At 40.7% G+C, this 15,449-nt stretch overlaps 1 protein-coding gene across 1 annotated transcript in view; it reads left to right on the top strand.

The window, feature by feature from the left end:
• PRKN (parkin RBR E3 ubiquitin protein ligase) overlaps positions 1–15,449 on the top strand; it is a 1,042,635-nt gene that overhangs the window by 160,302 nt on the left and 866,884 nt on the right. The window contains exon 3 of the mRNA XM_034669425.1: positions 5,444–5,681. Within this exon, the coding sequence (XP_034525316.1) occupies positions 5,444–5,681 (238 nt within the window). The remainder of the gene's footprint in view (positions 1–5,443; positions 5,682–15,449) is intronic.

Below are 15,449 nucleotides of genomic sequence, written 5' to 3'. Positions count from 1 at the left end.
GGCACTGTTTGGCAGCAGAGAGACACACGTAAGAAGGTAAGTGCAGTGCAGAGTGGCCAGTGCTGTCGTCTCGGGGCGCTGGGACCTGGAGGAGCACTGTCCTCAGAGCAGCAAGAGCCGCAGGGACCTTCCTTCCGGGGCGCCACCGTGTTGTCAGGCTCCCTTCATGCTCTTGGTACTCGATGTGCTTTGACCAAGGCTCTGTAACTGGCACCAGTTCTTTCATCATTGCTCTGCTTGCTTGTTTGTTTTTAATCCGATCCACCCACGCCTTCTCGTGCTGCCTCGGTTGAGCCAGTTCCAGGAGGGCTGCCTTAACAGCTTTTCCCATTCCAGGGTCTGGCTTTCCTCCTAATCATTCTTTTGTACCTGGGGAGTGTCCCTGCAGTTTCCAAACCCTGCTCTTCCCCCCGCCCCCCCGTCCCTGTGCCCTCGTCGTCCTCCATCCCGCCCCGTCTGCTCCCCACCTCTGAGCAGCCATGCTGTGGAGCTTGGGATGTCACAGAAGGATGATGGGGAGCCCTTGGCCTGGGCTTCTACCTTGGCTTCACACTTAGGAGCTGGGTGACATTGAACCTGCTGTGAACCTCTCTGTGGCTCACCTTCACTTCTGTCAGGTGCAATGGAAATGAACAGCCAGTCAAATCAAGAGCTTGATTTGTGCCAGCTAGTTCTAGCTTTCCAGAGCCATACTTGGGGATGGTAATGGCCCCTCCCTTGGAGGACTCAGGCAACATGAGACAGCTGACTGCATCAAAAACCTTGTAACACAGCCTAGAGACTGGCTAGAGCTCAAATATAGTGTGTGCTTATTTCATTTTATTAATATGATTGTTATTTCTATCGAAGATGAAAGCACTTTGTTAATAATGGGACATTTTTGACTTTTTGAATCTCATTATTAATCATTTTAGAGATTGTCTGTCTAGCCCTTCTTTAAGTGTTTGGAAAACATTCCAATAACTTTGCAATCCCCAGGAATGTTCTTTTTAGAGTAAGATTACATGTTTTTAAAAGGTCTAAAAGATTAAGAAGATTTTGAAAAACATTAGCAGGTTTTTCAAGTTTACTTATTCCCAGTGTTCTTTTTTTTTCTTTTTTTAAGATTTTATTTATTTGAGAGAGCAAAAGCATACGAGGGGAGGGGCAGAGAGAGAGGGAGAAGCAGACTCCCCACTGAACAGGGAGCCTGACTCGAGGCTTGATCCCAGGACCGTGAGATCATGACTTGAGCTGAAGGCAGACACTTAACCAGCTGAGCCACTGAAGGGCCCCTATTTCCAGTGTTCTAATTGGATTACCAGACTCTCAAATATGTGAATCCCAACTACATGTCAGCAGAGGAACTCCTTTTTGGGAAAGGAAAAATATATCAATTTCTTGCATATTGGGGGATAATGGCCAACTGTGTGAGAGTCGGTTATTGGTTGGCGATAAACTCCCATGGATATTTTATTAATACCGGGTCATCTCCAAATCAAAGGTATTGTAGAGATAGTGCCTAAGATACAGATTTCTCAGTCCCTGATGGAAGAACAGCTCCACTTGACAGCATTAACACCAAGTCCAGTTAGACAAATAGCTCTTTGTTTTATCCACACTAAACAAGTTACATCACTGCCTTACTTGTTGAGTTAATAACTTAAAACACAAACGTAACGTGTTTCCTCTTTGCCAGGCAATATTCTGTTTATTGAGGAAAGAGATATATAAGACATTGTTTCTGCCCTGAGGAAGTTTAAAACGTTGCTGGAGAACTCTGCTGTCTTCCCACTGAAAATCTCTACCTCCCAAAGCTGAGGAAATTTTGTATGCTATGAGAACTAAATATTATTTTGGGCTTAGGAGTGGCTAGACAACTAAACTTCATCTAGTTTATCATCCCTGGAATGTGTTATTAATGGGGCTTTGGATTGAACCAGCGTGATGGTGCATTTGCACCATCGGGCAAAGGGACCCCTTCCGAGATCAATGCCATTTTTTAATAAGAAGTCAAAGAATTAAGCAATTAATGATCTCAGAACCGTGGATGCAGACTGAGAAATATGTTCTATATGTATCACTGGAACTACTGAAGTCTGCTCAGGGTCTTCCTATTCCCCTTTCCAGTTCTACCCTGGGCATTCCAAAAAAAAAAAAAAAATCTTGACTTGAAAGGAAAATCTCAGTTTTTGGATTTCTTCCATGTTTGTCAAATTTTAGCAGGCTCTGAGAATTTGCTGAGGTTCTTCATGTGTTTCATGGCATCTGAGCAGATAGGGACTTTTTTTTTTTTAAATCAATTTCTAGTTCACAGGAAGCCGGAATGTTGTCAGAGTGATTATCACGTCTATAGCGCCTGCTTCTTCCACCTTCTGTGTCCATTCTCCATGTAGGACTGTGTGAGTGGGACAGTCTCATAGGATTCAGAGTCTCTACTGATGGACAAGATCAGGGGCCAATGCTGTTGGGTTTTTGAAACTCCTGAATGATGATACTGATACTAACAACTGTGTGTTGAGTTATTGCTGTGGATTGGGCTCTGCACTCCTTCTGTTTCCTTAAATCTTCAGAGTAGTCTTCAAGGTTGGTGCTATTATTGCCAATGACAGATGTAGAAACTAGAGCTTAGGGAGGAAAAGTCATCTGCCAAAAATTATACAGCTAATAGATCACATCTATCTGGCTTTAAATTTCATGTTCTTTCTTCCACAGTCTTCTGGTTCCCCATGGAGCACTCTAGGTATTGAGCTTATGACTATTTATATTTTTCCTTCATTCATTCTTGTTTCTGCCCCCGTCCTTCGACTTTTCCATTCACAGACATATGTTCTCTGTCTACTAGGTTCAAAGTGCTGTGTGAGGCATTCTGGTAAATAAAAAATGTAAGTATGACCCAGTTGCTGCTCTCAAGAATTTCTTAATTGAGTCTGAAGATCAGACACACATACACACACTCACACACACACACACACCCAACAAGTATTACCCATGCTCTGACCACTACAGAAAGAGCATGGCAGGCAAAGATCGCTGGCATTCACATGGGAAAGAAAGGCATTACTTTTATCTGAAGTACGTAAGTCCTGAACGTTGAGAGAGGAGTTTTATCTGACTGAATATTTGAACCTTCTTGAAAAGAACACACTACGGATAAAAACCTCAGGGGATGTTAGGAGACTCATTCTCAACTGTTTCCTCTTGTTGCACAGCTCCTGCCCTTGCCTGCCCGCTCGAGTGGACTCCGATCTTGGTGTTGGTTTATTTGAAATGACTTAGGCGAAAGGCTCTGTACAATTCCTAGAGTTCTGGCTGAACATTGAGGCCATGATAAGTAGTGATAGAATGTCTATTAGTCCAGTTAGAATGGAAAATAGATATTGTCAGCTATTATTGCCTAATGAACAACCACAGAATCTCAGTGCCATACGTTAACAAGCATCCCCTCCAGGTCAGCTGGGCGTCCACAGCCCCTCCAGCTGGAAAGCTCTGCTCACGCTGTGGGTGCAGCTGCACTAGGTCCTCTCTGTGGCTGAATGCAGGTCTATGCCACATGCACATGGGGGGCCCAGGCTGAGGAGGTGGAAACTACCCAGGGGTGCTCTATCACTGACCTTAGCAGTGGTGCAGATACGTTTAAAAGCCCTGGTTCAGTCATACTGGCCAAAGCCAATCACACAACTGAGCCCAAATCAAGGACAGGAGGTGGAGAGATGGGAGTGAACAGCTTTGATGAAAAACCTTATCTATCATGTATATAATGGAGGAGAGGAAAGGAGATAAAATTGTAAGATAGGTGATCTAGAAAGGAGAAAAGTCTAAACATACCTGAAGATGATAGTAAGATGTCAGATTCTATGTAATAGGTAATAGGGAGACATTTGAAAACATTATGTGGGACACTCCAGAAACGTGTATATAATGGATTATAGGGAGAGATGGGAGGTCAGGGAGCAATTGCAAAGCTACTATAATGATAAAGGCTTAAAATGGGGAGATGGCAATTGAGAAGTAAGGGAGTGGAAGATGTGAAGGCTATTTCGGAGTCAGAATTAGTTACTCTTAGCACCTTGCTGTGTAAGATAGGGCGGGGGAGCCCAAGGAGGTGATTCTACTGAAGCCTTCAGAAGACACAGGAAGATAATCAGAGCTGTAAGTGGGCGGGGAGGGCTTGACCCCTGGATCCCGTGGCGGAGGACAGCTTTGACAGAAATGGGGAACTTGAGTGGGGACAGGCTAAGGGGACAGAGATTGATGATCCGGTGACCACTGCTGAGTAGGAACCATCCTGAGACACACAGAGCTGTGAGGACAGGTGGCAGGGACAGCAAGCATGTCCATGTGACAGAGGTCTGGGGCACGGGATGGGGAAGAGGCAGAAATGGGACAGAGGCCCAGAGGGCATCCTGTGACCTTCTGAGTCCACAGTGGTGTGTCCGCAGGAAATGCTGGTGCATGATGGGCACCACTCTTCAATGTTCACTGGTAACAGTGGTGAAGCACTGGAGGGAGGATGGGGGCCAGTTAGGACTGTCATCAGCATCGCTGTGCGTGCATGGCGTTGTTTGAACATTGCTACGATGACAGCATGACTACAGGTAGTTTGTAGATACTGAAATTCACGTGTTCAGTGAGAGAATGAGGTCCCGGCTCTGCGGGAGGAGGGCCACGGACAGATGAGTGATTTTCTACCCAGTAGATACTCTGAGACCTGGCTTGAATCTCGGGTAGTCTAGTTTTAGTCCTAGCAAATTATCTGACTTTGAACTTTAATTCTAGTAAATTTTACAGTCTTCTGTTCATATGCATCAATATATCGACACAGAGCATTTTTGCAAATGTTCACTGATTTTAATTGTGATGTTGGATGGGATGGCCCGGGTACACTATTCGCTTGCTTCCCCATCCCTGCGGTGATGTGTTTGCTGTTGACATGGGGGTGCGTGTGGAGTCTACCATAAACACAATTATTTTAAATTGTAGAGAAAAATGCTCTGTAATTGTCAATAACCAACTCTCTGTGCTTTTTAAAATGAAGATGGATGCTGGTATTTATATTTGATAATTGGGAGGACACATCACTTCTGAAGTAAATCAATTTAAAAAGAATGTTGCTTTTCACCGTGCTTATGTATGCCATGTGGTACGTTTCTGCCCTGCTCGAGCTCCTGTTGCTTCAATATTACTCTAGTTTTCTGTTGCTGTGGTCCATTTACACCCACATGTCGTTTTGTGGCCCCAGTGCCACGTTACCTGTGTCATACATACACGTGCTGACAGGGGCAGTGTGTCCAACTCCGTCAGTCACACGTGGCTCTTTTCTCAAGTTCCAGGACTGCGTGCAGCTTTGGCCCTAAACAGATTTTAGGCTCTTCTGCGTACCTTGGGACTGAGGACAAGTTAAACCTTACTTGTGTTTTAACGCTTGCACTTTCTCGTCTGTTTCTCCCTCGCTCCCCCCTAGAGCTGTGACCTGGATCAGCAGAGCATCGTTCATGTCGTGCTGAGACCCTGGCGTGAAGGCCAAGAAAGGGAGGCCACTCGAGGGGACAGCCCACAAAAGGCCATGGATGGCCCGGAGAGAGAGCCTGAGAGCTTGACGCGCGTGGACCTCAGCAGCTCCATCCTTCCCGCCCACTCGGTGGGTCTGGCTGTGATCCTGAACAACGACTATGAGAGGACCCTGCCTGCCGGAAGGCCAGGTAATTGTGCAGACTTTGTCTCTGCCAGAGCACTTTGTGCAGCAGGCCTCCACGGGGAAGGGCCTCAGTATGTACATAGTTAGCTCACGGTAAGTTCTAGATGCTAGAAGGTGGCATCATTAGAAGGACGGCACTTGGCTATAACACTTGAGGTGAATACATTTAAAAAGTACAGTGGAACAGGGCTTTCAGATTAAGAATGAAGGGAAGGGATGGAGCAGGTGTCAGGACCATGGTAATAGTGTTTAATTTTATTTATTTATCTATCTATCTTGGGGAAGTAGGAGTGCTGGGGATGTGATGCATTGCACTAGCGTCCACGTATATGATTAAGGTGCATATATGTCCCTCTCAACTTTTGCCTTTCTTTTCTGTTTCTTATTTTCTCAAAACACATTTTGGTTTATTATGTTTCTGATGATGTAAGGAAATTTAAAAAAGCAGAAAGAGAACTTCAGAGGCAATTTTAGTCATTTGCAGGTGCTAAGGCAACACATTGCAATGTCAATAACACCCTTGGTGTGAAAGGTTCTTCCTTCTGTCCATGTTACAACCCATTTCAAAACTGCTTTTGTTTAGCAAGGATGGTGATTGCTTGGTTATTTTGCCAATATTAATGTGTCTCCCTTTGTCTTTTATTTTCCAATCACAATAGTCAAAGGTATTATAGGATTTTTTTTTTTTTTGACTGTGTGTGACAGAAAACACAAAATAATAGCACTGACTTTGTAAGGTAGAGTGCGTTTCTCTCCTACATACTATAAATGAGAATATAGGCGGTTCTAGGCTGTTATGGCTTTCATAGTATCTGAGAGTTTGGGAGCCAGCAAGATGGAGGCCAAAATCATATGAAGTATCCCTGGCTAATTTCACTAAGTAAAATTTAATGAACTTTAAAAAAATCATGGATGAGATTACAAAAAGAAACAGTTTCCAAGGATAAGTGGAAAAGTAGAAACAACACAGTTGTCTTTAAATAAAGGAACGGATAAACTCGGAATTTAAGTGCATGAGCTAATATTCTGGTGGTCTTGAGGAAGTTGTGGAGGGGCGGACGTCTCTCCTTTACATGCACTGAGCACTTAGAAAACTGAAAAAAAAATGTGAGAAATAAGAAAAAGATGTACGTGGGGAAAAATGAGATCCATCTAAACCCCTGCAGTATCTGTGTCGTCCAGAATGGGACGTTAATACAAATATTGGACTCAGATATATGGTGCATCTGATGTTTCAAGCAGAGCATACACAAAAGCATTCCAAGAGAACATTCAGCATGGCATCCACGCCTCCAGAGGGAACCACGCCCTATTCAGGGGCACGCATCATCAAACAGTAGAATTCAAACAAAGGGAGATTCTGTCTTAAGTAGAAGTACGGGTATACCATAAACTGGAAGACTGGGTTCCCCTGAAACTTGAGAAATTAGCAATTTTAAACAGAATACAAAACAAATACGTTTTATGTTAGTTAAAGCATAAGAGAAAAAATTAAAACCTTAAACAGAAACCAAGTATAATAGAAGAATAGCTATTAGAACATAATTTTAGCTATTGGAATAACAATAATAATAATAAAAAAAAAAGTCCTCAGTGGATGGGTTAAAACAGCAAGTTTGGCAATGCCAAAGAGAGAATTTGTGAACTGGAAGATAGATATGGGGAATTGCCCATAATATGGTACAGGTTAAAATGTAAAACAATGCTTTTAAGAGACCAGGAGTTTGGAAGAGATGGCCAAACTATTTCTGATAGGAGTTTCATTATAGGAGAATACAGAATAGAAGAGAGACTGTTTTCTAAGAGAATACTGAGAATTTCCCAAGATGAATAAGTCTTCCAACTCAAAAGTACATGGTCCCAAGCATCATCAAACCAAACCAAACCAAACCAAGCAAAACAGAACAACACACATTTAATCACGATTACTAAAAATAAATTCACTTTATAAAGAAAGTAAAAGACCAAGGAAAATGAGAGGGTCTTAAAATCAAATGAAAAAAAGAGATTATTTATAATGGGACAATAATTTGAGTGGTTCCTGGCAGGAATAATAGAAGAAAAACAGTAACAGTAACACCTGTTAACTTAGAGTTCTAAACGCAACATACCTAACAAAAATATTGCTCAAGATTGAGAGGAAAATAAAGACACTTCCAGACAAACACAGAGTATTTGTACTCAGTCTGAAAGAACTGATGACGTTCTCACAACAGGGAGGAGTGGGTGTGAGCCCAGGGTGGCAAAATGGGATGTGAGAGATGATGCTCAGAAAATACAAGGGTAAATATGGATCAGTCTAAATGAACATTGGTGTAAAAAATAATATCGATTAGTTTGATGGGTAAAAAAATAGGAGGGACCAAAGTAGTAGATACAGTGACATTTAGGAGAAAACAATGATCGGTTAACTTGGAGATATGTTCAAGGTGTCATTACTGATTAGAGAAATACTGTTACAACAATATTGTATCACTGCAGCCTACCTGATAGGCCAGTATTTAAAAGTCTGACAATACCAAGCATTGGTTAGGATCTAGGGCAAAAAGTGCTTTCATACATGATGCTGGGAATTTCAATTGATTAAGTCACCAGAGAGAGCTTTATAATAATTAATTCACAGCTTCATAATAATTAATGAAATTCCAGATACACATGTTCTGGAACTCAGAGTACATGAGGAGACATCTCTATAGAGGACCATTGGAGTTTGTGAAAAGATAGAAATGACATAGCTGTCTTTAAATAGTAGAATGGATAAATAATCAGTGTTTTATTCTTAAAATGGGTTGTGAATTGCAAAGGAATGTTCACTAAAATACAATTTATGCAAAATGTCAAAACATAAAGTTGGAAACAATTATATTCATTGTTTATGGTAGGATAACTATATAATATATTTTGTCTAAACAGGATATATTTGAGAGTTCAAATTTACATTAACTATAATTAAATTATATATTTATATACCATTGAAATATTTACTTATGGATCAAGAAATTGGATTCATTATTTTAGTAATGGCATAAACTAGTTCTTCAAAAGGATTTAAATTTTTTTTCAAAAGTTAAAAAATTCATGTTCTTTAGAGCAAAATCAAGCCTTTGTGTTTATCATCTGAACATTAATAATATTAGCAGAATAATTATCCTTTGTACTTATTCACATGTTTTAATCAGTTTCTTGATATATCTGACTCTGCCATCTTTGTCAGTGGTATTTACCTGAAGACTAAAAACAAATCTTATTGTTTTATTTTATTATGAAATTGCCTTTAGTCATCTTCAGTTTTATTTTATGAAGAATAATTTTGGAATTATTGTCACCTTCAGTTGATAGTCTATCTAGACCATAATACTTTTAGTTAAAATATTCCTTCACTGTAGGAATTGAGAGAGATACTAGTAGGCTCTCAGAAAATTCTGCTAAATGTTTAATATTCACTTCATATTTTTAATTGAAATATATAATTCTTTGAATCCAAACAAGAGATTAAATAAACTATAAATGTACACGGTGTGGTAAATGATACCACCACCATAACCGGTGCCTTCAGATTACTATATGCCCCATGATGAGACCGTTCAGTTTTACTTCTTGCATAAATCTGTTAGTTACATCTGACCTCTCTCTGATCATCCTGTTCTTGTTAACCCACTGACTGTTCGCTGTGTGTATTTTGCAGGCCTGGGGACTGGCCATAGAACCACTTGCTGGTGCACCCGGTGACTGGCAGGGGTGTCCTCCTTATGTGCTTCTGCCACCCCCACCCCCCAGACCAGGACTGAGCTTTGCTGTGTGAGGGGGGTGTGCTAATTATGTATATCTGGAAAGGATAGGGAACGGAGAAATGGGCTATCCTAGATCAACTGTAAGACTTAACTCTATGTTAAACTGAAAATTGAACTATAAAGAGTCATCCCTTCATATTCAGATTTGGGAAGAATCATCTCCTTTCCAATCGTCTCCTTATATCTTCTACTACTTTCAGTTATGTACTTCAGTTCCTTTGCATCTAATTCTTCTCATTGAGGACAGAGTATCTGTCCAGTTTATTATAGTTCCCCCCCAAATCTCCTAGAAGAGTGATAAATGTTTACTAAATTACTTAAAATTGTAAATCTAGTAAGACATTTATCATAATTTCTGTGTATTTAACTTTTAGAACCAATGCTTTATTTAAAATGATTTGACTTCACCTCTTAAAATATCTTGGCAATTTCAGTGTTCGAAAGAATGCAAANAATGCTTTATTTAAAATGATTTGACTTCACCTCTTAAAATATCTTGGCAATTTCAGTGTTCGAAAGAATGCAGTACCTTGATTGGGATTATCTGGAATGACTGTGGGCAGTGTGCCTATATGATTATTTTTCTTTACTAAAAATGACAGCTTAGAGTTTCTAGAACAGTGATTCATTCCAGTGTNGGCATAGTTTCTCAGAGTGCAGTCAGCAGCAGGATTTCTGGGCCTCTACCCCTAGCCAACTGAATTAATAAGCATGGAATGAGTGTCCACAGATGGTTCTTCTGCACACTGGAATGAATCACTGTTCTAGAAACTCTAAGCTGTCATTTTTAGTAAAGAAAGAAAAATAATCATATAGGCACACTGCCCACAGTCATTCCAGATAATCCCAATCAAGGTACTGCATCTNAAATCCAGTGAACCCATGGCAGCCAGAGAAGTCTCATATTTACTAGTTTTCTGTATTACCCATCTGCAACATGTTTCANGATAATCCCAATCAAGGTACTGCATCTTTTTGAAAAGAAAATCCCTGGTTACAAAATGTTTGAAAAGCTGTGCCTCAAAGAAAGAAATTAAAAAGAATTAAACCTACTTTCATCATGTTTCTAGGGTGTTCAAATTAGACAAGGAAGAATTTAGGTGCTAAACTCAGGAGGGATCTAAAGAGCGAGTAGCTAGGCTATAGCCACACAAGCAGCAGAAACAAATCAGTACTCTTGAAACCCTGGGAGGTGTTTTAGGGGTATTTATAGATGGCAAAAGATAACTGATTAACATGAGAGACAATGTCATGATCTACATTAATAACCAATTGTATGATTTTTACTTAGAATCTAGGGCATGTTATACATCCTTATGCATTTGTAAGAGGAAGCCAAAGAACCAAATGAGTCATTTAAGTACCCTTAAAGCAGTGATTCTCAATCTGTAGTACACATCAGAGTGTGAGGGCTGGGCCCAGCCCAGTCAGCTTGGGGTAAAGGCTGAGAATCTGCATTTCTTTGTACTCCCAGGTCATGCTCAAGGTGGTTCTAGCAGCCATGCTTTGAGTAGCACTATCCTAAATAATAAGAATTGTATTGTTTAAAATATTGTGAATGTATAAATTACATTATCTTATAAACATTTGAATAAGAACATTGAGTGAGCTACTCCTGAGCTCTAAGGAACCCAGGCATGAACTAAGTTATCATGTTATGTCTTTGTTTCCTTAATGAGGTACCATTCATCACCTCCTGACAATCAGATTATATGGAGTTATTGGGCCAAAAAAAAAAAAAAAGGAATATTCTCTAATTTTTGTCATACAGTTAATTAACTACATAAACAAAAAGTCAGTGAATCCCACTCTGTGCCAGGCATAATTCTAGGTGCTAGGATATAGCAGAAAATAAGAACAGAAAAAATGCCTACCTGAATGGATCTCATTCTACTTGGGGAGCAGCTAATAAGCAAAGAAACAGATGACTAGTAAGTGTATGCCCTCTGGTGAAAAATTAAGCAGAGTAAAGGAAATAGAGAGTGTTGGAAGGGGTGCTCTTTTGTATAAGGTGCTAAGAAAGTCTTTCTGATAAAGTGACATTTCAGAAGAGAGCATCCATTGAGGGATTTCAGGCAGAGGGAGAGCCAGGTATGGATCCAAGGCAGAACATGCTTGGAATACAAGGAGGCCAGCAGGGCTGGGCAGGGAGGGGGTGTGAAACAGTAGGAGGAAGGGAAGTCATAACGGGGTCAAGATGGGAGCACTGGCTGTTATACACAACTGATGAATCACTGAACACTACATCTGAAACAATGATGTATTATATGTTGGCTAATTGAATTTAAATAGATTAAAAAAAAAAGATGGGTGTAAGTTGCATAAATCTTAAGTGTTACCCTGGTGAGAAGGAAGCCACTGGAAGACTTTTGAGCAATGCAGTAGAGTGATTTGACTTAGGGAATTGGCTAAGTCAGCTGCTTTTGAATTGGCTGCTTGCAAATCATAGAAATACTCTAATGCCTATAACATCAGGATCTAGTGGTACTAATAATGGTCAACATCTATGAGTGCTTGCTGTGAACTACACTAAGCACTGCTTCCATGAATGGCTTGTTTAGGTCTTTGTTTAGGTCTAAGCACTAAGCACTGCTTCTGTGAATGTCTTGTTTATGTCTTGTTTAGGTCTTTAGAATCCCCATCAGGTAGACAATGTTATTCTCCTCATTAGAGATAGAAAATAGCATCAGACTATTTGAGGAACTGATTCAGACAAGGCAAGATTTTACCAAGGATTATCTTACTCCAAAGCTTGTGTTTGAAGTATCCAGTAGCCTGTAGTCCTCAGAATGTAAGTATCAGGAGGAAAGAATGAGTTTCTACATGTCTTCTAAGTATTTCGGTTATAAACAGTAGATAGTCTGACAATAGGTCATGTTGTTAATTTTAGTCAAGGAGTCAAATTTTAAAAATCAATTTTTATATCACATGGTGTAGTATTTTTTTCTTTTTAAAAATAAAATTTTTGTGAATTTTATCTAGTTCTTTAAGTCATTTTTGCCTCAGCTTACTAAGAAAGCATTTATTAGTAATGAAGAACATTTTACTATAAAATAAGCATATATCTTTTTACTAAATGAAGGAGACTACTTTTTTTTTTTTAAAGATTTTATTTATTTATTTGACAGAGATAGAGACAGCCAGCGAGAGAGGTAACACAAGCAGGGGGAGTGGGAGAGGAAGAAGCAGGCTCACAGTGGAAGAGCCTGATGTGGGGCTCGATCCCATAACGCCGGGATCACGCCCTGAGCCGAAGGCAGACGCTTAACCGCTGTGCCATCCAGGCGCCCCGAAGGAGACTACTTTTGATGAAACATTACATGCTAGAATTAATTCTTGAAATGTAATTCAAAGACATTTTATAGAAAAAAATTAAAGATAGACAAATATGAAAAAAAAAAAAACCTTAAAAATACATGGCCTCCAACCACTACTTGTCAACATTGTACTGGAAGTTCTATCTAATGCAATAAGACAAGAAAAGGAAATAAAGGGTATACCAATTGGGAAGAAGACATAAAACCGTCTTTGTTTACAGATGACGTGATTGTCTATGTTGAAAAACTGAAAGAATAAAAAATGAACAAACAGACACCTCCTGGAACTAATATTAAGGTTGCAGGATACAAAATTAATATACAAAACTTAATTGGGGTGCCTGGGTAGCTCAGTTGGCTAAGCATCTGGCTCTTGGTTTCTGCTCAGGTCATGATCTCAGGGGATTGAGCCCTGCATCGGGCTCCGTGCCCAGGCTGCTGCTTGAGCTCCTGCATCAGGCTCCTGCTTCTCTCTCTCCATCTCCCTCTGAACTTCCCCCTGCTCCTGTGCTCTCTCTCTAAAATTATAAAATATATATATATATTTATAAAAATAAATAACATTAAATATTAAAGTACATAAAATAAACATTCATTTATATTTTATAATATATATATATTATCTATTGCTTTCCTATAAACCAGCAATGAACAAGTAGAATTTGAAATTAAAAACACAATAACATTTACATTAGCACCCCTCAAAGTGAAATACTAAGATGTAAACCTAAGAAAATATGTATAGGATCTGTAATGAGAAAAATCACACAACTCTTTTGAAAGAAATCAAGAACTGAAAAATAAGAGAAACGGAAGTCGGAGGGAGCCCACAAGATCAGGCTCCAGGAAGCAGTAGCCACCTGCACTGGGGAGTGGGCCAGACTCGTGGACCAGCACCCATGAGAGAGCAGACTGAGACCGTGAGCCTGGGAACGCGTGTGCGACCAGACTGAAAACCGGAGCTCTGGAGTGCTAGCAAACCACACTGAAACAGGGAGCTCGGGAGGATGAGGGAACCGGGGGCGAATGGCGGTGTTAGAAGCACAAAGGGCAGAGACGTTGCGGCCCTGGAAGTGGGGACTGGGAGAGCGGCTGTGGGGTGCACATCCCGGGACGCTGCAGGGTTTTTAGCAGCACCTACAGAAGCAGAGTTAAAAGTGGCCAGGAGAGCTCAGTGGAGAGCAGACTGCTATCTCTCTGTTCTGAGACAGAGGCTAGGATATGGCCACTGCTGCTCTGACTCTCAGAAGAGTCACAGAAAATCACCAGGGATAGCTACCAGAGAACAAAAGGCTGGAAATACCAAATCACATTGTGCCCATCCCCATCCCCCCTTGCAGGGGATAGGGAGACTCACCCAAACAGGGTTGCCTGAATATCAGTGCGGCAGGCCCCTCCCCCAGAAGGCAGGCTGAAAAATCAAGAAGCCCACATCCCTAAGGTCCCTATAAAACAAAGTGCACACTGTATGGGTCCTGGTCAATAATTTGAGCTCTGTCCATCCCCGCAACCTCTCCTCATCAGAATGAAGAGGAGGACAACCTCCCCCACACAAAAGAAAAGATACAGATTCTGTGTCCTCTGCCACAGAACTGATAGATATGGATTTAACCAAATTGTCAAAAATGGGATTCAGAGTAACAATGGTCAAGAAGATGTGTAGGCTTGAAAAAAATATTAACAAAAATATTAACAAGAATATACAATCTCTAAGGGCGGAAAAGAGAGCGAATCTGGCAGAAATTAAAAATGCTGTGAATCAAATGCAGTCTAAACTAGATGCTCTGACGGCCAGGGTGAATGAGGCAGAAGAACGAATTAGTGAATTGGAGGACGGGATGGTAGAAGAGAAAGTTAAAACGGAAACTTGGCTCAAAAAAATCCAATCTCAAACATGTATATTATGAGAGATTATTGACTCAAAGAAACGTTCCAATGTCAGAATCATCAGCATCTCTGAGGGGGTGGAGAAAGAGAGGTCTAGAAGAAATATTTGAAAAAATTGTAGCTGAGAACTTCCCTAATCTGGCAAAGGAAACAAGCATTCGTGTCCAAGAGGCAGAGAGGACCCCTCCCAAGATTAGCGTGAACAGACCTAAACATCACGTCATAGTGCAATTCTCAAATATTAGATCCAAGGATACAGTATTGAAAGCGGCCAGGAGGAAAAAAATCCTTATGTACAGAGGGAAGAATATCAGAATAACGTCAGACCTGTCTACAGAAACCTGGAAGGCCAGGAAGGTTTGGCAGGGTATTTTCAAAGCTCTGTCTGAGAAGAACATGCACCCAAGGGATCCTTTATCCAGCAAGGCTGTCATTCAGAATTGATGGAGAGATAAGGTCCTTCCAAGATTGGTGGAAACTGAAGGAATTCGTGACCACCAAACCAGCCCTACATGAGATATTAAGTGGGGGGGGGGGTTCTATCAAAGTAAAAAGGCCCCAAGAGTGATACAGAACAGAAATTTACAATCTATAGAAACGACGACTTCACAGGCAGCATGACATCATTAAAATCATATCTCTCAATAATCACTCTCAATGTGAATCGCCTAAATGCTCCCATAAAATGCCACAGGGTTGCAGATTGGATAACAAGACATGACCCATCCATTTACTGTCTACAGGAGACTCACTTTGAACCTAAAGATACATCCAGAT

This window comes from Ailuropoda melanoleuca, chromosome 10, assembly GCF_002007445.2.
Source record: "Ailuropoda melanoleuca isolate Jingjing chromosome 10, ASM200744v2, whole genome shotgun sequence".
Classification (NCBI taxonomy): Eukaryota; Metazoa; Chordata; class Mammalia; order Carnivora; family Ursidae; genus Ailuropoda; species Ailuropoda melanoleuca.
This window is presented reverse-complemented; position numbering and strand designations above follow the sequence as displayed.